General features: G+C 40.4%; 1 protein-coding gene across 3 annotated transcripts in view; it reads left to right on the top strand.

Annotated features, from left to right (window-relative positions):
* Positions 1-21,513, top strand: part of ATP6V1E1 (ATPase H+ transporting V1 subunit E1) — a 64,748-nt gene that overhangs the window by 40,598 nt on the left and 2,637 nt on the right. For 2 of the 3 annotated variants that reach the window (XM_036298639.1, XM_036298641.1), the window contains 5 exons: positions 1,360-1,426; positions 16,286-16,375; positions 17,251-17,319; positions 19,415-19,509; positions 21,374-21,461. In XM_036298639.1, coding sequence (XP_036154532.1) covers positions 1,360-1,426; positions 16,286-16,375; positions 17,251-17,319; positions 19,415-19,509; positions 21,374-21,461 — 409 coding nt within the window. The remainder of the gene's footprint in view (positions 1-1,359; positions 1,427-16,285; positions 16,376-17,250; positions 17,320-19,414; positions 19,510-21,373; positions 21,462-21,513) is intronic. The other variant, XM_036298642.1, reaches the window with a different exon arrangement.

Raw genomic sequence — 21,513 nt, forward strand, 5'->3', positions numbered from 1 at the left:
ACAAGGCCACTTTACCAATTCTAGGAGACATAGCAGCTCTACCTAATACATAAAAAGAAACACAGGGAAGCAGCCAAAATGGGGAGACAAAGAAGCATGTCACAATTGAAAGAAATGGAAGTGAGAAAACTGCTGAATACAGAAATCAAAACCATGTTATAAGCTTTTTCAAGGATCTTCATGAAACTTTCAAGGATCTTAGTGAGAATGTCAAAGACATGAAAAAGGACCAGTCAGAAGTTAAGCATACACTAACTGAAATAAAGAATAATTTACAAGGTTTCAACAGTAGAGTAGAGGATTCTGAGAATCAAATCAAGGATTTGGAACATGAGGAAGCGAAAAACACCCAATTAGAAGAGCAAAAACAAGTCCAAAAACATGAATATAGTGTAAGGAGCTTCTGAAACAACTTCAAGCCTACCAACATTTGCGTTATGGGGGTGTCAGAAGGAGATGAGAGAGAGCAAGATACTGAAAACCTATTTGAAGAAATAATGACAGAACACTTCCCCTACCTGGTAAAAGAAATAGACTTACAAGTTTAGGAACCTCAGAGAGTCCCAAACAAGAGGAACCCAACGAGGCCCACACCAAAATACATCGTAATTAAAATGCCAAGGCTTAAGGACAGATAGAATCTTAAAAGCAGCACGAGATAAGCAGTTAGTTATCTACAAAGGAGCACCCATAGTACTGTTAGCTGACTTCTCAACAGAAACTTTGCAGGCCAGAAGGGAGTGGCAAGAAATACTGAAAGTGATGAATAGTAAGTACCTACAACCAAGATTACTCAGCAAACTCTCATTTAGAATTGAGGGTCAGATAAAAACTTCACAAACCAGAAAAAAAGTAAAGTAGTTCACCACCACCAAACCATTATTACATGAAATGTTGAAGGGTATTCTGTAAGAATAGGAAGGAGAAGGAGAAAGAGATAAAATATATCAACAGTAAAAGGCAACAGACACATATCTATCAACAATTGAATATAACAATCAAAATAACCAACCATAAACCTAATGAACAAAATAAACTGGTGAATAAAATTGAGTCGGCATAGAAACATGGAATAAATTGACAAATCTCAGAGGGAAGTGGGTGGGAGCGGTGAGAAGAGATTAACCAAATGTCTTACCTATCGACACAGACAGTAGGGTGGTTTAGGCCTGGGGTGGGCCAGAAACTGGGTGGAGGGGATGAATGGGAGTAAAAAGGGTGACCTCTGTAATATTCTCAAAATGAAGATTTAAAAGAAAAAAATAAGTTGGTAGAAATAATTAAGTGAATTTTAGTGGACTTCTCAATGGTTTTTGTTTTTTATACTGTACTGATACTATTTTTTTCTATCTTTTGCAGTCAGATGTCCAATATGATGAATCAAGCAAGACTCAAAGTCCTCAGAGCGAGAGATGATCTTGTTACAGTGAGTAATTAGTCTCTATTAGTTATGAAATTATATTTATTTGCCTATTAATAGAGAACTCACTAGTTAACATTAGCTAATTAAAGAGTTGAACTAGTGGCCCCATGCACGGATTTGTGCACATTGAAAGGAAAATAATTAGGAAAAATATTTTAATACTGCTATTTGCCCTTTCTCCATCAGCCCCTTGGAGCCAGGTGGCGGCCCCGTCACCCGCCACTGCCACTGGTCGCTGTCTGCGGGGCAATTGGTGGGGCGATAGGGCTCCCACCTGGCTCCCTCAGTGTCTGGGAGCCAGGCAGTGGCCCCACCCCTTGCCTCCACCACTGGTTGCCATCTGCGGGGCTATCGGGGGCCCCCTCCCACACCCACCTTTGCCTGGCGCTGCCCACCCATCTGCTCCACCATCCCGCTGTGGTCCCACTCTTGTTGGGGCCCATTGGGGAAGGCAGTGCCTCCACTGCCGCCCGCTACCAGTGCTGCGTCCCTGACGCTTGCCATGTTCCACATCGCTCCCTGTAGTCAGCACACGTCATAGCGAGCGGTCGAACTCCTGGTCAAATGACCGCCAGAGGGGACAATTTGCATATTAGGCTTTTATTATATTTAGGATGATTTTGAGAGTGAGAGAACATAAGTATAAAAATGAATAAGATATATTCCTGTCTTAAAGAACCCTCTAATCTAACAGAACTCATAGACCCTTCTGGATCATACAGCATGTCATGGATTGACAACATATATGAGGGTGATAGGCACTATGGAGTTTAGAAATGTAGGCTAGAGTTAATATAAGGCATAAGTACAGGTTAAAGAGGTTCGCCTACTTTCAATAGAAAGCTTCATTGAAGTTTTTATTTTATTTTATGGGGACTATCATAAATAAGGTCCATGTATGAGTGTATAGGCTAAGTTTAACAGGGAAAAGGTTAAACACAAGAAAACTATTTGGGCCCTAACCGGTTTGGCTCAGTGGATAGAGCATCGGCCTGCGGACTGAAGGGTGCCAGGTTAGATTCTGGTCAAGGGCTTGTACCTTGGTTGCAGGCACATCCCCAGTAGGGGGTGTGCAGGAGGCAGCTGATGGATGTTTCTCTCATCGATGTTTCTTACTCATTATCCCTCTCCCTTCTCTGTAAAAAATCAATAAAATATATTTAAAAAAAAAAAAGAAAAAGAAAACCATTTGGGAAGTACTGTTGTCCTAGGAAGAGGACGGAAAACCTCCAGAAACATGCCATTTAGTTGGGAAAGCCTAGAGGTATTAGAATTGTATTCAGGAACTAAACAAGGATGCCTGCTGATATTCCACTGTTATTCATTGTTATTTTAGAGGACCTAGATTCCTTATAAAGTGGAGAAATAAGTTATATAAATATTGGAAAGGAAGAAACAATTATTTTTGCACATATAATCTATACAGAAAAAAAACAGTAAGAACTGGTAATTCTTTCAAAAGATGACTGGTTACACAGAGAACTTACAGGAATTGAGTTTTTCTCTATGCAAACAATAACCAATTAGTGAGTAAAATAAAAAGTAAATCTCTTTATAATAGCTACAAAAATTATTTAATTTGGGGGAATAAATTTAAGTGAATAAGACCTATATGAAAAAGCTATAAAACTTGAGTAAATGGAAAACATACCATTTTTTTTGAATAATTAAAGAAACAAACTGATTTCATAAGATGTGGTTTATATTAGATTAATCTGGCACGGTGTCAGTGTTGACACATTTTATTGGAAGGCATTCCAGATGTTGATTACTGATTGATTCCTCCTCTTCCACGTTCAACACCAAATACTGAATTTCAGGCCTCGCTACCTAGGAGAATGGTCGTTTCACTAACAAAAATGGGAAGTTAAAAGGACAAGCTGTTTTAAGAAAAATAATCAGCCCACCTGGCTAGTTTGGCTCAGTGGTTGATGTCAACTCAGGAACCAAGAGATTGTGGTTCCATTCCCAGTCAGGGGACATGCCTGATTTTGAACTTGATCCCCAGAAGGGGGTGTGCAGAAGGCAGCTGATTGATAATGTTCCCTCACATTGATGTTTCTAATTCCCTCTCCCTTCCTCTAAAATCAATACAATTATATTTTAATAATATTTTGGGGTTTTTTTCTAATTTTAAAATACTAATTTAAGTTTTTATTGGAAACTGCTTTAAATCCTTTAAAATACATAAATAACTACTAGTTTGGCTTTATAAGGAAATTTTAGTTGTCATGGATATAGCATGATACCTAAAGTTCAGATCAGTCATTTATTTATCAAACTAGAGGTCCAGTGCACGAATCGTGCACCAGTGGGGTCCCTTCGCCTGGCCTGTGGGATTGGGTGGAAACCAGCTCTCCGACATCCCCTGAGGGGTCCCAGATTGTGAGAGTGCAGGCCAAGGTAAGGGACCCCACCGGTGCACAATCAGGGCTGGGGAGGGATGTGGGAGGTTGGCCAGCCAGGGAGGGACCACAGGAGGGCTCCAGGGCATGTCCAGCCCATCTCGCTCAGTCCCGATGGGCCAGACCCCAACAGCAAGCTAACCTGCCAGTTGGAGCATCTGCCCTCTGGTGGTCAGTGCATGTCATAGCAAGCAGTTGAGCGGTCTTAGCATATCATTAGCTTATTACGCTTTGATTGGTTGAACAGACGACTGGACAACCGGACACTTAGCATATTAGGCTTTTATTTTATAGGACAGCAGTTCTCAACCTGTGGGTTGCGACCCATTTGGGGGTCGAACGACCCTTTCACAGGGGCCACCTAAGACCATTGCAAAACATAATTACATATTGTTTTTGTGATTAATCACTATGCTTTAATTATGTCCAATTTGTAACAATGAAAATACATCCTGCAAACAACAACAACAAAAAATCACAGACACTCCAGAGAACTGGGATCTTAAGCCAGCCAAAGGAATGACATTTCAATTTTTCATTTTTATTTTTTTATTATTATTTTGTTAGCTTTTTTTTTTTTTTTGCTTTTTGCTTTGTTCTCCTTATTTTTGTTTGTTCCTTTATTTCCTACTTCTTTTCACATTATTCCTTTAACCACATGAGAAGCAGACACGTGAGCGGCATACTCTTGTCCAGGGAGCATCAGCCCCGTGAGCAGCCTGCCTTGAGCCTAAGAGCAGCAGCCTCACGTGGCCTTCCCCTGTCCAAGGAGCAGCAGCTGTGTGAGCGACCCGATTCCCCGTCCGAGGAGGAGCAACCATGCGAGCAGTCCGACCTGTCTGAGGAGCGGCAGCCATGTGCAGCCTGCCCCCATCCGAGGAGAAGCAGCTGCACATACCCTGCACTAGTCCGAGGAGCAGCAGCTGCACAAGCATCTTGCCCTCGTCCAAGCAGCAGCAGCCGCACGAGGAGCCTGCCAAATCTGAGGAGCAGCAGTTCTGCGAGCGGCCCGGCCCCATTCGAGGAGCAGCAGCAGCCCACCCTGGTCCGAGGAGCAGCAGCCACACGAGCAGACTGCCCACGTCCAAGAAGCAGCAGCCCTGCAGAGGACGCACCGGTCCGAGGAGCAGAGCCACAACAGCCTGCACCTGTCCAACAAACAGCAGCCGGGTGAGTGTCACGCCCTCGTCTGAGGAGGAGCAGCCATGCGTGCAGCTCACTCTCGTCCAAAGAGCAGCAGCCTCGCAAGCAGCCCAACCCCAGCCGAGGAGCAACAGACTTGCAATCAACCTGTCCAAGTCCTAGGAGCAGTAGCCCCACAAGCAGCCCACCACATCAGAGGAACAACAGCAGCGTGCAGCCAGCCCCCATTCAAGGATCAGCAGCCACGTGAGCAGTCTGCCCCAGTTCAAGGAGTAGCAGCTACATGTGTAGCCCCCCCCATCCAAGGAACAGCAGTCTCGTGATCAGCACACCCTCTGTCTGAGGAACAGCAGCTGTGTGTGAAGCTTCCCCGCACCAGTCAGAGGAGCTGCCATGGTGGTGAACAGCACCCACCAGAGGAGCTGCTGCCAACTGAGGAGCAGCTGATACCACAACTGCCCGAGGAGCAACCACAGCCCAAGAAGCCGCTGCCACCCAAGGAGCAGCCCCTAAATGACTCAACATCTAGATATGTCAGTGAGATCAAACATGGGTAGACAAAGAAACCCCCAAAGGAAAGAAAAGGAGGACTCGTCAGAAAAGTGGCTAAGTGAAACAGAGGCATTCAGCATGACAGAAAAAGAATTCAGATTAAGGGTCCTAGAATGCATAAACCGGATGGAGGAAAAAATCAACAACTTATGTAAGAATCAAAAAGAAACGAATGAAAAAATCAAAAAATTATGTAAGAACCAAGAATAAATGAAGAGTGATATAGCTGCAATAAAAAACACCATTGAAAGTTTTAACAGTAGAGTAGGAGAAGTGGAGGACCGAATTAGCAAATTAGAAGACAGGGAAGCAAAACACACCCAAACTGAACTGCAATTGGAGAAAAAAATTAAAAGACAGGAGGAGAGCCTAAGGGAGCTATGGGACAACATGAAACGAAACATACGATTAATAGGGGTGCCAGAACAACAGAAAGAGGAACAAGGGTTAGAAAACCTATTTGAAGAAATAATATCAGAAAACTTCCCTGAGGTGGGGAAGAAAAAAGTCACACAAGCACAGAGAGTCCCAAACAAGGTGAACTCGAAAAGACCCACACCAAGACACATCATAATTACCATGGCAAATGTTCAGGACAAAGAGAGAATCTTAAAGGCTGCAAGAGAGAGACGGAAAGTTACATACAATACAAGGAATCTCCCATTAGATTATCAAATGATTTCTCAACAGAAACACATCAGGCCAGAAAAGAATGGACGGAAATTTAGAAAGTGATGGAAAGCAAAGGACTGAATCCAAGAATACTCTATCCAGCAAGGCTATCATTCAAACTTGAAGGGGAAATAAGAAGCTTCACAGACAAAAAAAGGCTAAGGGAGTTTATCACCACCAAGCCAGCAATGCAAGAAATGCTAAAGAGACTGGTGTAAAAAGAAGAAATAAAAAGCTCAGAAAGAAAACAGGCACAAAAAACAGAAATGGCTACAAATAGGTACCTTTCAATAATAACGTTAAACGTAAATGGACTAAATGCTCCAATCAAAAGACATTGAGTGGCTGAATGGATAAAAAACCATGACACATATATTTGCTGTCTACAAGGGACCCACCTCAGAATAAGGGACTCACACAGACTGAAAGTGAAGGGGTGGAAAAATATCTTTCAGGCAAATGGAAATGAAAAAAAAAGTGGGGTAGCAATACTTATATCAGACAAAATAGACCTCAAAGTGAAGGCCATAACAAGAGATAAGGAAGGCCACTTCATAATATTAAAGGGATCAATACAACAAGAAGATATAACCCTGATAAACAAATATGCACCCAATGCAGGACCACCCAAATACATAAAAAAAACTCCTGGAAGGTATCAAGGGAGAGATCAACAACAATACAATCATAGTAGGGGACTTTAAAACACCACTGACATCACTGGATACATCCTCTAGACAAAAAATCAGCAAAGAAACAGCAATCCTAAGTGACTCACTAGATCAGATGGACTTAATTGACATCTTCAGAACATTTCACCCCAAAGCCACGAAATATACGTTCTTCTCAAGTGCTCATGGGACATTTTCAAAAATAGACTACATATTGGGTCACAAACAAAGTCTTCCCAAATTCAAGAAGATTGAAATCATACCAAGCATCTTCTCAGACCACAATGGCATAATATTAGAAATAAACTACAATAAAAACAACCCAAAATACTCAAACACTTGGAAGCTGAATAGCATGTTATTAAATATTGATTGGGTTACCAATGAGATCAAAGAAGAAATTAAAAACATCCTGGAAACTAATGACAATGAAAACACAACAATCCAAAATCTATGGGACACAATGAATGAAGTCCTGAGAGGGAAGTTTATATTTCTACAAGCCTATCTCAAAAAACAAGAAAAAATGGTAGTAAATCATCTAACTCTACATCTCAAAGAACTAGAAAGAGAGCAACAAGAAAAGCCCAGAGTGAGCAGAAGGAAGGAGATAATAAAGATTAGAGCAGAAATAAATGACATAGAGACCAAAAAAATAATACGTAAAATCAATGAAACGAAGAGCTGGTTCTTTAAAAGGATAAACAAGATTGACGAACCTCTAGCCAGGCTCACCAAGAAGCAAAGAGAGAGAACCCAAATAAACAAAATCAGAAATGATAGAGACGAAATAACAAGAGACCCCACAGAAATACAAATGATTGTTAAAAAATACTATGAACAACTCTACTCCAACAAACTAGACAACCTGGAGGAAATGGACATATTCCTAGAAAAATACAACCTTCCAAAACTCAATCAGGAAGAATCTAAAAATCTCAATAGGCCAGTAACTATGGAGGAAATTGAAGCAGTCATCAAAAAGCTCCCAGCAAACAAATGCCCAGGGCCAGACGGCTTCACAGGGGAGTTTTACCAAACATTCAAGGAAGAACTAAAACCTATCCTCCTCAGACTACTACAAAAAATTCAAGAGGAAGGAACACTTCCCAGCTCATTCTATGAAGCCAGCATCACCCTAGTACCAAAACCAGGTAAAGACAACACAATGAAAGAGAATTACAGGCCAATATCCCTCATGAACATAGATGCCAAAATCCTCAACAAAATCTTAGCAAATCGGATCCAGCAGTACATCAGAAAGATCATACACCATGACCAAGTAGGATTTATCCCAGGGATGCAAGGATGGTACAATATCCGCAAATCAATAAACGTGATACATCACATGAACAAATTGAAAGAAAAAAACCACAGTCATATCAATTGATGCAGAAAAAGCATTTGACAAAATCCAACACCCATTTTTGATAAAAACTCTCAGCAAGGTGGGAATAGAAGGATCATACCTCAACATAATAAAAGCCATATATGACAAGCCCACAGACAACATCATACTCAATGGACAAAAACTAACACCATTTTCCCTAAGAACAGGAACAAGACAGGGATGCCCACTCTCACCACTCCTGTTCTACATAGTACTGGAAGTATTAGCCATTGCAATTAGACAAGAAGTAGAAATAAAAGTCATCCAAATTGGAAAAGCAGAATTAAAACTGCCCTTATTTGCAGATGACATGATATTATACATAAAAAACCCTAAAGACTCCATCAAAAAACTATTAGACTTAATAAATGAATTTGGCAATGTAGCAGGATACAAAATTAACGCCAAGAAATCTATAGCATTTCTATACACCAATAGTGAACTTACAGAAAGTGAGACTAAAAAAAAAAAAAAAAATGCCATTTTCCATTGCACCAAAAAAACTAAGATACCTTGGAATAAACTTAATAAAGAGGTAAAAGGCCGAAACCGGTTTGGCTCAGTGGATAGAGCGTCGGCCTGCGGACTGAAAGGTCCCAGGTTCGATTCCGGTCAAGGGCATGTGCCTGGGTTGTGGGCATATCCCCAGTGGGAGATGTGCAGGAGGCAGCTGATCCATGTTTCTCTCTCATCGATGTTTCTGACTCTCTATCTCTATCCCTTCCTCTCTGTAAAAAATCAATAAAATATATTTTAAAAAAATAAAGAGGTAAAAGACCTCTACTCAGAAAACTACAGAACGTTGAAAAAAGAGATAGAGGAAGACATAAACAGATGGAAGAACATACCATGTTCATGGATTGGTAGAATCAACATCATTAAAATGTCCATACTACCCAAAGCAATCTATAAATTCAACGCACTTCCCATTAAAATACCAACGGCATATTTCACAGACCTAGAACGAACTCTCCAAAAATTCATCTGGAATAAAAAAAGACCCCGAATAGCTGCAGCAGTCCTGAGAAAGAGCAAAGTAGGTGGGATCTCAATACCAGATATCAAGCTGTATTACAAAGCCACTGTTCTCAAAACTGCCTGGTACTGGCACAAGAACAGACACATAGATCAATGGAATAGAATAGAGAGCCCAGAAATCGACCCGAACCAATATGCTCAATTAATATTTGACAGAGGAGGCAAGAACATACAATGGAGTCAAGACAGTCTCTTCAATAAATGGTGTTGGGAAAATTGGACAGATATATGCAAGAAAATGAAACTAGACCACCAACTTACACCATACACAAAAATAAACTCAAAATGGATAAAGGACTTAAATGTACGACGGGAAACCATAAAAATACGAGAAGAATCCAAAGGCAGCAAAATCTCAGACATATGGCGAAGTAATTTCTTCACCGATACAGCTCCTAGGGTATTGCAAACTAAAGAGAAAATAAACAAATGGGACTACATCAAAATAAAAAGCTTCCGCACAGCAAAAGAAACCATCAATAAAACAACAAGAAAGCCCACTGCATGGGAGAACATATTTGCCAGTGTTATCACCGATAAGGGTTTAATCTCCAACATTTATAGGGAACTCATACAACTTAACAAAAGGAAGATAAACAATCCAATCAAAAAATGGGTAAAGGACCTAAATAGACACTTTTCAAAAGAGGACATTCAGAAAGCCAAAAGACATATGAAAACTAGCTCAAAGTCACTAATCATCTGAGAAATGCAAATTAAAACAACAATGAGGTTCCATCTCACACCTGTCAGAATGGCTATCATCAACAAATCAACAAACGACAATTGCTGGAGAGGATGTTGAGAAAAAGGAACACTCATGCACTGCTGGTGGGTATGCAGACTGGTGCAGACGCTGTGGAAGACAGTATGGAGTTTCCTCAAAAAACTAAAAATGGAACTCCTATTTGATCCCGTGATCCCACTTCTAGGAATATATCCCAAGAAACCAGAAACACCAATCAGAATGGATATATGCACCCCTATGTTCATAGCAGCACAATTCACCATAGCTAAGATCTGGAAACAGCCTAAGTGCCCATTAGTAGATGAATGGATTAGAAAACTGTGGTACATCTACACGATGGAATACTATGCTGCTGTAAAAAAGAAGGACTTCTTACCTTTTGCCACAGCATGGATGGAACTGAAGAGCATTATGCTAAGTGAAATAAGCCAGTCAATGAAGGAAAAATACCACGTGATCTCATTCATTTATGGATAATAAAGACCATTATAAACTTGTGAACAAAAATAGATACAGAGGCAGAGCAGCCTCGAACAGACTGTCAAACTACAGCGGGAAGGCCGGGGAGGGTTGGGGGGCAGGAGGGGAGGGTAAGAGATCAACCGAAGGACTTGTATGCATGCATATAGGCATAATCAATGGACATAAGACACTGGGGGGTAGGGAGGCCAGGGGATTGTCAAGGGCGGGAAAAATAGGAGACATATGTAATACTCTTTGCAATACTTTAAGCAAAAATACAATAAAAAAAAAAAGAAAATACATCCTGCATATCAGATATTTACATTACGATTCATAACAGTAGCAAAAGTAGTTATGAAGTAGCAACGAAAATAATTTTATGGTTGGGGGTCACCACAACATGAGGAACTGTGTTAAAGGGTCACGGCATTAGGAAAGTTGAGAACCACTGTTATAGGATGTGTGAATGCTTACTAAGTGATAATAAGTGATCATCTCTAAGTATTAGAGATATAATAAAAGTAAGTCCTTGCTTTTGTGGAATTTAACATCCTAGTAGGTTGAATATAAGTAGTGTTTTTAAAAATACATATAGCCCTAACTATATTTTACCATAGGCCTGCAGACTGAAGGGTCCCAGGTTCGATTCCGGCCAAGGGCATGTACCTCGGTTGTGGGCACATCCCCAGTAGGGGCTGTGCAGGAGGCAGCTGATCGATGTTTCTCTCTCATCGATGTTTCTTAATCTCTATCCCTCTCCTTTCCTCTCTGTGAAAAATCAAGAAAATATATTTTAAAAAATAAATAAAAAATACATATAAGACAAATCTGGGTTTTTCTTCTTTTTATATAAATTTTTTACTTTTTTGCCAAAACCGGTTTGGCTCAGTGGATAGAGCGTTGGCCTGTGGACTGAAAGGTCCCAGGTTCGATTCCGGTCAAGGGCATGTACCTGGGTTGCGGGCACATCCCCAGTGGGAGATGTGCAGGAGGCAGCTGATCGATGTTTCTCTCTCATCGATGTTTCTCACTCTCTATCTCTCTCCCTTCCTCTCTGTGAAAAATCAATAAAATATATTTAAAAAAATATATTTAAAAAAAAAAATTTTTTTTACTTTTTCAGTACCAGTGCTTCTCAACTTTTTTTCTTCTCTCCAGAATATTTACACAATTGTTATATTAGTACATTTTACTAACATCTCCCATCATACACAGTGATTTTCAAATTTTGAGGGAGGGGAGTTTTGTGGAATGAACATGTTTTTATAAATGGAAAAGATTCAACTTCAGATAGTTTTTCAAAATATTGTTAACCATCATTTTCTTCAAGAGATGGGCTAGAGGAAGAGGTTTACATTTCATAATTTTGAAACACAGATCAGCAATTCTAGTTCATACCACATATCTTCCCTAAGTAACCAGAGAATTTGTCTGCTTACCACTGAAATCATCACAAATAAAATTCTCTCTCTTTTCAGTACTAACTTGATCTTTTAGTTTCTCTCCTATATTGTCATTTCATAATTGTGCTGGGTTCCCTTGAGACAGTAAGCTATTTGAATTTCAGAATATACTTAGGCTTGTCCTGTATTTGCTAGGCCCTATAAGTGTCTGCTGCCTATCTGGATCTAGACAGGAGAAAATACTTACATGCAGGCAAATCTCTGGTATTTTGGGTTTGATTCCAGACTGCCTTAAAGCGAGATCGCAATAAAGTGAATCATAATCTTTTTGCTGGTGGAAGGTTTCGTCTTCAATTTACAAAAACTACAACATGAAGTACATTAAAGTAAAGCACAAGAAAACAAGATCTGCCTATACAGCCTTTTGAACATAACGTTAAAAAATTAGTCAGTGGCTAGGAGATGGGATGGAGCAAGTTGAACAAAAAACACAGCCCTTAATTTGACAACACATGCAGGAAATAGATATAGTGTAGTAGAGTGGGTAGTGGTATGAGATGAGGTAAGACAGACATTTGGGTTCAATTAACAGAGCCTTGAGTGCCTGTTGAAGATTATGGACTTTATCCTTTGGCTAGTTCTCAAACTTTAATAGGCATAAAAATCCCTTGGAGGATCTTAATATTTATATCTCAGAGATTTTTATATTATTGTCAGGAATCAGTATTTAAATAAGCAGCTCCGAGTAATTTTGATGTTGGTCTGGGAACCTCGTTGAAAACTACTGTTGTAGTCTGAGATTTGTGTTAGAGAGACCTGGCAACACTGGGGAGTGGAAGCCAGAAGGTTATGGCTTAACTTTCAAGTCAGAAGTAGAAAGGCCACAACAAAAAAGACAAGAACCTCATTGCCGAGATACTAAAAAGATAGAGTGCACAGGATTTGGTGACTTACAGGTTGTGATGAGTGAGTGGAAAGGAATTAAGAATGACTTAAGGGTTACTGAGTTAGGCAACTGAATAGATGGATGAAGGTTAGAAATACAGAAGGAAAGAGTCCAATTGAAAAATGAATAGAGCAGTCAAAGAAAGACAAGTACCGTAAGATTTCACTCATGTGGAATTTAATGAACACACTCAACTACCATGCAAAATAGAGACAGACTCATAGACATTAGTCAGACAGTTGTAAAGAAAACAAATATTTTATATTTACCCGCCAAAAGCGGGGGGGCGGGGGTGGTGGCAGGAGGCGCAAGGACCTGAATAGACAGTTCTCCAAAGAAGACAGATAGGACAAGATGCCCGATGTCACTGATAGCAGAGAAATGCAAATTAAAACCATAATTACACTTCACAGCTATCATTAATAAATCAACAAACAAGTGTTGAGGATATGGAGAAAAGCTAACTCTCATACATTGTTGGTGGAAATGCAGATTGGTACAGCCACTATAGAAAACATGGAAGTTCCACAAAAAATGAAAAAACAGGCTCAGCCTGCATGGCTCAGTGGTTGAACATTGACCTATGACCCAGGAGGTCATGTTTCAGTTCCTGGTCAAGGCACATGCCCCAGTTACCGGCTCAATCCCCAGTAGTGGGTGTGCAGGAGGCAGCCAATCAGTGATTCTTTCTCATCAATGTTTCTGTCTCTCCTCTCCATTTACCTTCCTCTCTGAATGTGTGTGTGTGTGTGTGTGTGTGTGTGTGTGTGTGTGTGTATACATTAGAGGCCCGGTGCACGAATTCATGCACAGCCAGGGGTAGGGGCCCTGGGCCGTTGGCGGGCCAGCCCTGCCCCCTGGTCAAACTCCTGGTTGAGGGGACAATTTGCATTTTACCCTTTTATTATATATATAGGATAAACATATCCTCAGGTGAGGATTTAAAAAAAAAACTTGAACACAATGGTAATTTAATATAGTATCTTATGCTTCAAGGAATCAAAGTAGGAAAAGGCACAGTGATCTTTTGATTTGGTAATTCAGGATGTCATTTCTGACTTTTACCAGAGTGGTTTCATTTGGATGAGGGTAGAAAGCTAAATTGTAATGGCTTGAGGAGTGTGCAGTTGAGGAACTGAAGAGGTTGACATATGTGAACTGTCAGTGTTTTGGTCCCGTTAGAACAGTTGTATAGTCCAAGTATTCTGTAGCATGAACTTGAATTCAGTACACAGTTGGAGCTTTAATTTTTCTAATTTATATTGAGGAGTTTGTGAAAATAAACATTTATATAATTTTAGTTCTAAAGACATTTTGTAACCCTTTGCAGTCTAACTTGTTGCCATCTAGTTATTTACAGTTTAGCAAACTACAGTAAACAAAAGACATGGCAGGGTGAAGAAACACTCTCTGTAATGATAGAACAAATAAGGTCACACGTACATAAAAGCACACACATGCTTTAAATGGATTTTGCTATTTTATTTTTTTATATATATGTTTTTATGATTTCAGAGAAGAAGGGAGAGGGAGAAAGATAGAAACATCAATGATGAGAGAGAAACATTGATCGGCTGCCTCCTGCATGCCCCCTGCTGGGGAGTGAACCCACAACCCAGGCATGTGCCCTTGACCCCGAATCGAACCCAGGGCCCTTCATTCCACAGAATGATGCTCTATCCATTGAACCAAACCGACTAGGGTATGATTTTGCTATTTTAAAACATTTTATTTCTAGCTTTATCCATAGAATAAGAAATTATGAAAGGAAGTTGTCAAGCAGTTCGTTAGAACAAAGATATTGACAAAAGATAAAAGGAAAGTGAAAAATAGAGAACCAGGGTGAAAATGAAAAGGAAACAGGCAAGGTGTTTTGCTACCAAGTTTGGTCTCTGTTGCAGTCTTTAGTTATTTTTCTCTGCTGTTTATCGTTTTTCCTTCCCTGCCCAGATGCTTTCCAGGTTTAAGAGCTTTGCAATCCCTTTGAGGTTTGAATATCTGTTTCACTCCATCCCATATAATGAAAGGCTAATATGCAAATCGACTGAATGGTGGAACTGCTGGTTGCTGTGATGCACACTGACCACCAGGGGGCAGACACTCGATGCAGGAACTGCCCCCTGGTGGTCAGTGAGCTGCCCCAGGGGGAGCACCGCTCAGCCAGAAGCCCTGAGCCAGACTTACAGCTGGCGAGTGCAGCAGTGGTGGCAGAAGCCTCTCCCGCCTCCCCGGCAGTGCTAAGGATGTCTGCTGACTTAGGCCCACTCCCCATGGGTCAGTTGGACATCCCCTAAGGGCTCCTGGACTGCCAGAGGGCGCAGGCTGGGCTGAGGGACACCCCCGGGCCTCTAGTTTTCTGTACAATGGAAAAAACATACCTGAAGCTTATTTAGAATTAAATTAGGTAACCTAAGTTAAAATGACAAGAATAATGCCTAACACAAAATATGTATTGGATGAATGATGGCTCTTTATCACGTCCCTAGATTTCACAATGTGTGTGTGTGTGTGGGTGTGTGTGTGTGTGTGTGTGTGTGTTTAGGGAGATGAAAAACACATTTAAATTCTGATCCATTGATCTTGAAGTAGAAATTTCTAGTGGTGTGGTTTAAAGAGTGATGAGATAGAAATGTCTTTGAGGGATGTCTGCTAACTCTTCAAACTAGGCACACCCAAGTAGACATGACTATGAGGTTGACATCATAACTTTTGGTTTCCTGCTTTCCAAGTCCAGAATTCTATTATTTTCAGACTCCATAAAGGCAGCTAGGTTCAAGTGGACAGTTTTGCCCTGGCACATTCATAAAATACTGATGTGTAAGCTGACATGCCAACTCGCCAACTGTAATAATTTACATATATCTCTTTGGAAAAGCTGCATGGAGAACCAGAGTCTAATAAGGAAGTTGTTTAAATTTAGAATCAAAGAGTGTCACTAGGATATTAGTGGTTTGTAACATTATTGATCATAATTTACCTTTCAAACTAGCATAAAGAATATTAAAATCGTTGATAATCTAGCCTCTTAGAGGTAAGCAGGGAATTATTGCAGATAACTCATTATTGGTAACATCTCCATCCAGATGTTACCTGTCTTTTTCTTTAAATAAAAAATAGAATCATCTTGTATAACTCTTAATAGCTTGCTTTTCAAATCTGTACCATATAACTCTTTCCATGTTAGTCAGCTGTGTTGGTTTCTGAACTGATGAATAATCTGAGCTATTCTAGGTTAGCTAGAGTGTGACCTCCCTGGGAGCCATGATGTTGCTTCGTGCTTCTTTGTATCAATGTACTTAGGACAGCATCTGGTTTATCATATATCTCAGAGAATGTGTTGAATGGAAGCACAGCAATAAACTGAAGCAAGCACATGAGCTAGTATCAGCCTCACGATATGTAGATAACTTTTTTCTTTTCCACTCATTGTAGGACCTACTAAATGAAGCAAAACAGAGACTCGGCAAGGTGGTGAAAGATACAACTAGATACCAAGTGCTGCTGGATGGACTGGTTCTCCAGGTACCCTTATAGACCAGGTCTATTACAGTTGATAGCCATAGTTCTTAAAAAATTGACAAAATATATTATAGGCCAGCTCTCTTTTTCTTTTTTTCTCATCTTAGCTTCTTTCCTTTTGCTCTTTTCCTTTTCTAATAGAGAAATGTATACTGCATGAGAAGACAGTAATGTCTGTCAGGTTGAGTAAGACTTCCAGGTTTACCATTCTTTTATATTATTGATTTTTTACATAACTCAAGGGTCAGATTTGCTTGCAATCTTCAGCTTTAACTTCTTTTTTTGAAAATACATTTTTATTGATTTCAGAGAGGAAGGGAGAGGGAGAGAAACATCAATAATGAGAGAGTATTATTGATTGGTTGCCTCCTGCATGCCCCACATTGGGATCCAGCCCGCAATGGGGGCATGTGCCTGAGCGGGAATCAAACTGTGACCTCTTGGTTCATAGTTCGACGCTCAGCCATTGAGCCACGCTGGCTGGGTTTCAGCTTTAACTTTTAAAACTTAAATTAGTTTTCCTAATTTGATTTTGCCACTAATACTTGCTTTTGATATTGAGGTTCAGACCAAAGGCTGTATACATTTTAACTCTATACTCCTTGGCTGTGAATCCTTATTTTACTTATGCTAATTACAATAATATTTGTCTTCAACTTAGCTGATGTAAGATAAGACTCCCATATAAATTTTGTTTCTACCACCTGAGCAGTGGGTATATTTATTTGGTTTGTGATATCAAGATCGTGTTTCCTTGTTCTTGTATTATGCGCTGTCTTTTTAGGAAATTTACAAGGGAACTTTTTTTCAAAACTAGATGGAAGAATCATAAAAACATTCTATTTATTCCTTAATAATTGCATCTGATTGTGTCATAGGGTTTGTACCAGTTGTTGGAGCCCCGGATGATTGTTTGTTGCCGGAAACAGGATTTCCCTCTGGTAAAGGTAAAGATTAGAGAAAGAGACCTCTTTTTTTTTTTAAAGATAAGAAACTTAGGGATGAAATGCACCCCTAAGTTTCTGTGTGTCTGACCTTTAGATGACAGCTCAACCATGGAGATTAGAGTTTTAACACATTGTAAATATTCATTTAAGTGACCTCAGTTTCTCATTTCTTAAAGAGGTCACGTTGCCATTTGAATTAGTACCCTCCCCCCTTTCTGGAGACTTCAGAATACCATAATCTTCTGAAAATGCAACAATAGAGGCAGCACCTAGTAGAATTGAGCAAACATAGTTAACACTATCTTAAAGTGGCAAACTGCTCTCAGACCAGCAAGGCTGGGCTCTAACCTAATACAATCCTGTACCTAGAGAAAGAAGGTGGCTACCAGAAAAGAGGTTGATCAGCAGTGTAAACATAGCTGTAGTCCCAGGGGCAGATATTAAGGTGCTCTTCCATGCCCTTTCCAAGTGAGAAGGTTCCCTGGTCTGAAGGGTATGACCTGCTGGCCCCATGACATGTACCTAGGTTGTAGTAGTAGGTTGACACTCTGTGCTGAAGGAGCCTGTGGCTGGTAAACCACAAGTCATAGAATGTACTCCCCTAGCTATGACCCTGTGCTATCAAATTGCTCTTCAGATTAAAATTTTTCAATATAGCTTGATTTCACTTAGTCCCTTAGCGATCATATTTATTTATAATACATGACATATTTTCGTTCTTACTATAATTTGTCTTTCCAAATAACTTTTCTCCTAGGGAAGAAAATGTACCAGCCAGATTACGTAGTGTTCATTCCCCTTAGTCTCCATGATAAATTAATAAATTGTGGTTCTAGTTTATAAACCGTGTCAGTAACTTGGATCCATGTTGTGCTAACAGCCTTGTTTATGAACTTCTACAACAGAGAGGAAAACTCATCAGAATTCACCAGGGTGATAATCTTGCTATGGAAGCAGGTCCAACTGCCAACTGGCCATTTCTAGATGACACAATGATAATGCTAGGTGTTAAGCAAATTTCTTCTTGAAACTAAATAAAGTGTTAACATCCAGTGTCATGAGTATTTCTCCAAAGTGGTGCTACATTAGATTTGAGAAGCAGGGAAGAGTAGAATATATGCATAAATTTGCTCAACTGGTAATATTGTCAGAGAAAAATATTAAAATATTAAAGTTCCTTCAAAGAAATGTCATTTACATTTGTAGAGTGTGTACAGTATTGCTCAAAGGACTTTCCACTAATTACGTGTTATCACACTAATTGCAGTGTAGTAGTTAAAAATTCATTTTCGTCTGTTTTTTTCCCCAGTGAGCTCCTTTCTTTATAAAATTGGTAAAAAGTACATAACAAAAAGCTAACCATTTTAAATGTACAGTTGTTTTAATTACAGTAAGTACATGAATTGTTGTGCAACCATCTTTTACTTATTTGGATGTACCCAGATGTAGAATTGTTGGATCATATAGTAACCACCATCCATCTTTACAATATTTTCATCTTCCCGAACTGAAACTCTGTCCCTATTAAACACTAACAGCCCATTCCCCTCATCCTCAGCCCCTAGCAACCACCATTCTGCTTTCTGTCTCTGTGAATTTAACTATTGTATGTACCTCATATAAGTAGAATCATAGTATTTTTCCTGCTGTGTCTTAGTTCACTTTGACAAGGTTTATCTTATATTGTAGCATGAGTCAGAATTCCCTTCCTTTTTAAGGCTGAATTGTATGTGCATACCACATTTTGTTTATCTGGTCATCTGTCAATAGGCACTTGGGTTGTTTCTCGCTGTTGGCTATTGTGAATAGTGCTGCTATGCACATTGGTGTACAAATATCTGTTTGAATCTCTACTTTTACTTATTTGATGTACCCAGATGTAAAATTGTTGGATCATATAGTAACTCTATGTTAAATTTTTTAAGGAATTACCACACTGTTTTCTATAGCAGCTGTACTATTTTACATTCCATTAGTAAATCATCTATTCTCTTACCTGAAATATATAGCTGCTTGTATTGTTTGTGGATTTTTATTTTTATTTTGCGGGGGGGGGAAAGTTTCTGCTAAAACCTGTCATTTTCTGCTTTTCCAGGCTGCAGTGCAAAAAGCAATCCCTATGTACAAAATCGCCACCAATAAAGATGTTGATGTCCAAATTGATCAGGAGGTCTACCTACCTGAGGAGATGTAAGGAGTATTTCTGCTTTTAACATCTGGCTTTCTTTCACTGGGAGAATGGCCTTTATACTAGGCCTGTTGTAAAGGGAGTTTTCTCCAAGGCACTCTTTGCCTTAAGGATAGAAGTGTGGCTGTTTTTTTCTATTAGTACTCTGTTGTGGTTCTTCCTTATTAGCCAGGTAGACAATGACTGGGAGGGAGGATGAAGTAAGAAAATAATAATAAGGTCACAGTCCATTAAAATTTCCCAAAGAAATTTTGCAAAACCTTACCCAGACTTTGTGTCATAGCCTGCTTATTTAAGAAATATTTGATAAAAGTAAAATTTTGGTATAGCAAAAGAATTTCATTCCCTGAGGCTCCATGTAATAGAACCACACCTTTTGCCTTATGCCTATTAAGTGCTGAGAAACAGGAATGGAATGATAAAAGGCTAGAGGCAGGACTTTCTAAGAGGGAGTTTGGTACAAGGTTAACAATGGTATCTTTTATCTGACACACAGCTTTGCCTTATCAGTACCCCTGGTAATTAGCAGAATAGGGCCTCGAGGAAACATTCAGATGAGGATTCTTTATCTGTTAATTTGTAAACTAGGACTAAATCCTCCCCCTTCTGATTTGCTGGTTGTTAAAATTAAAGTTGGTGCTATTTCAGAAAATCAAATTGGCATGTAGCAGTCACTTGGTAAATGACATTTATTAACACCCATACCTTAAATCCTAAGAAGCTTTTTAAATTTATTCAAGCTTACTGCTTATGTTTATTGGCCCCTTGCAGTATTTATTTATTTAAAATACTAGAGGCCAGGTGCATGGATTCGTGCACCAGTGGGGTCCGTCGGCCTGGCCTGCACCCTCTCAGTATCTGGGACCCCTTGGGGGATGTCAGATAGCCGGTTTTGGCCCGATCCAGATAGGAGGGAGCCCAGTCCCTGCAGGCCCCATCCAGCCAGGGGCGAGCCCTATCCCGTGCATTGAGTGTCTGTCCTCTGGTGGTCAGTGCTTGTCATAGCGACTGGTCAACCGGTCATTCAGTTGCTTGGGCTTTTATAGATAGATAGATAAATAGATACATACATACATACATACATACATACATACATACATACATACATACTAGTGGCCTGGTGCATTAAATTTGTCTATGAGGGGGATGTCCCTCAGCCTGGCCTGCACCCTCTCCAATCTGGGACCCCTCAGGGGATGTCCGACTGCTGGTTTAGGCCCGATCCCTGTGGACATCCTTCTCACAATTCAGGAACGCTGACTCCTAACCGCTCACCTGCCTGCCTGCCTGATCACCCCTAACCACTCTGCCTGCTGGCCTGCTCTCCCTCAACTGCCCTCCCTGCCGGCCTGCTCTCCCCCAACTGTCCCCGCCGCCAGCCTGATCACCCCCAACTGCTCCCCCCTCCCCAGCCAGCCTGCTCACACCCAACTGCCCCTCCCCCGCTGCTGGCCTGATTACCCCCAACTGCCCTCCCCTCCTGATCTGATCGCCCATAACCTCCTCTGCCTCGACCCCGCCACCATGGCTTTGTCTGGAAAGTCTCCCTGAAGGTCTCCTGGTCTAATTAGCGTATTGCCCTTTTATCAGTATAGATTTTTATTGATTTCAGAGAGGGAAAGAGATAGAAACTTCAGTAATAAGAAAAAATCATGATTGGCTGCCTCCTGCATGCCCCACACTGGAGATCAAGCCCACAACCTGAGCATGTGCTCCAACCAGAAATCAAACCCTGACCTACTGGTTCATAATTGTCAACCACTGAGGCATACCAGCCTGGCCCCTTGTAGTATTTAGACATCCCATACCCCAAAACTTTCCTATCTTCCTGAAATCTATAAAAATTATTTCCCCTGTTCTTTGTAGAGCTGGTGGAGTTGAGATCTATAATGGGGATCGTAAAATAAAAGTTTCCAATACCCTAGAAAGCCGACTGGATCTCATAGCTCAGCAGGTGAGTGTGGGAATACTTTTGTTAGTTGGTCTGTTACTTTGAAGTGACACAG

Source organism: Myotis myotis, unplaced genomic scaffold (assembly GCF_014108235.1).
Source record: "Myotis myotis isolate mMyoMyo1 unplaced genomic scaffold, mMyoMyo1.p scaffold_m19_p_3, whole genome shotgun sequence".
NCBI lineage: Eukaryota > Metazoa > Chordata > Mammalia > Chiroptera > Vespertilionidae > Myotis > Myotis myotis.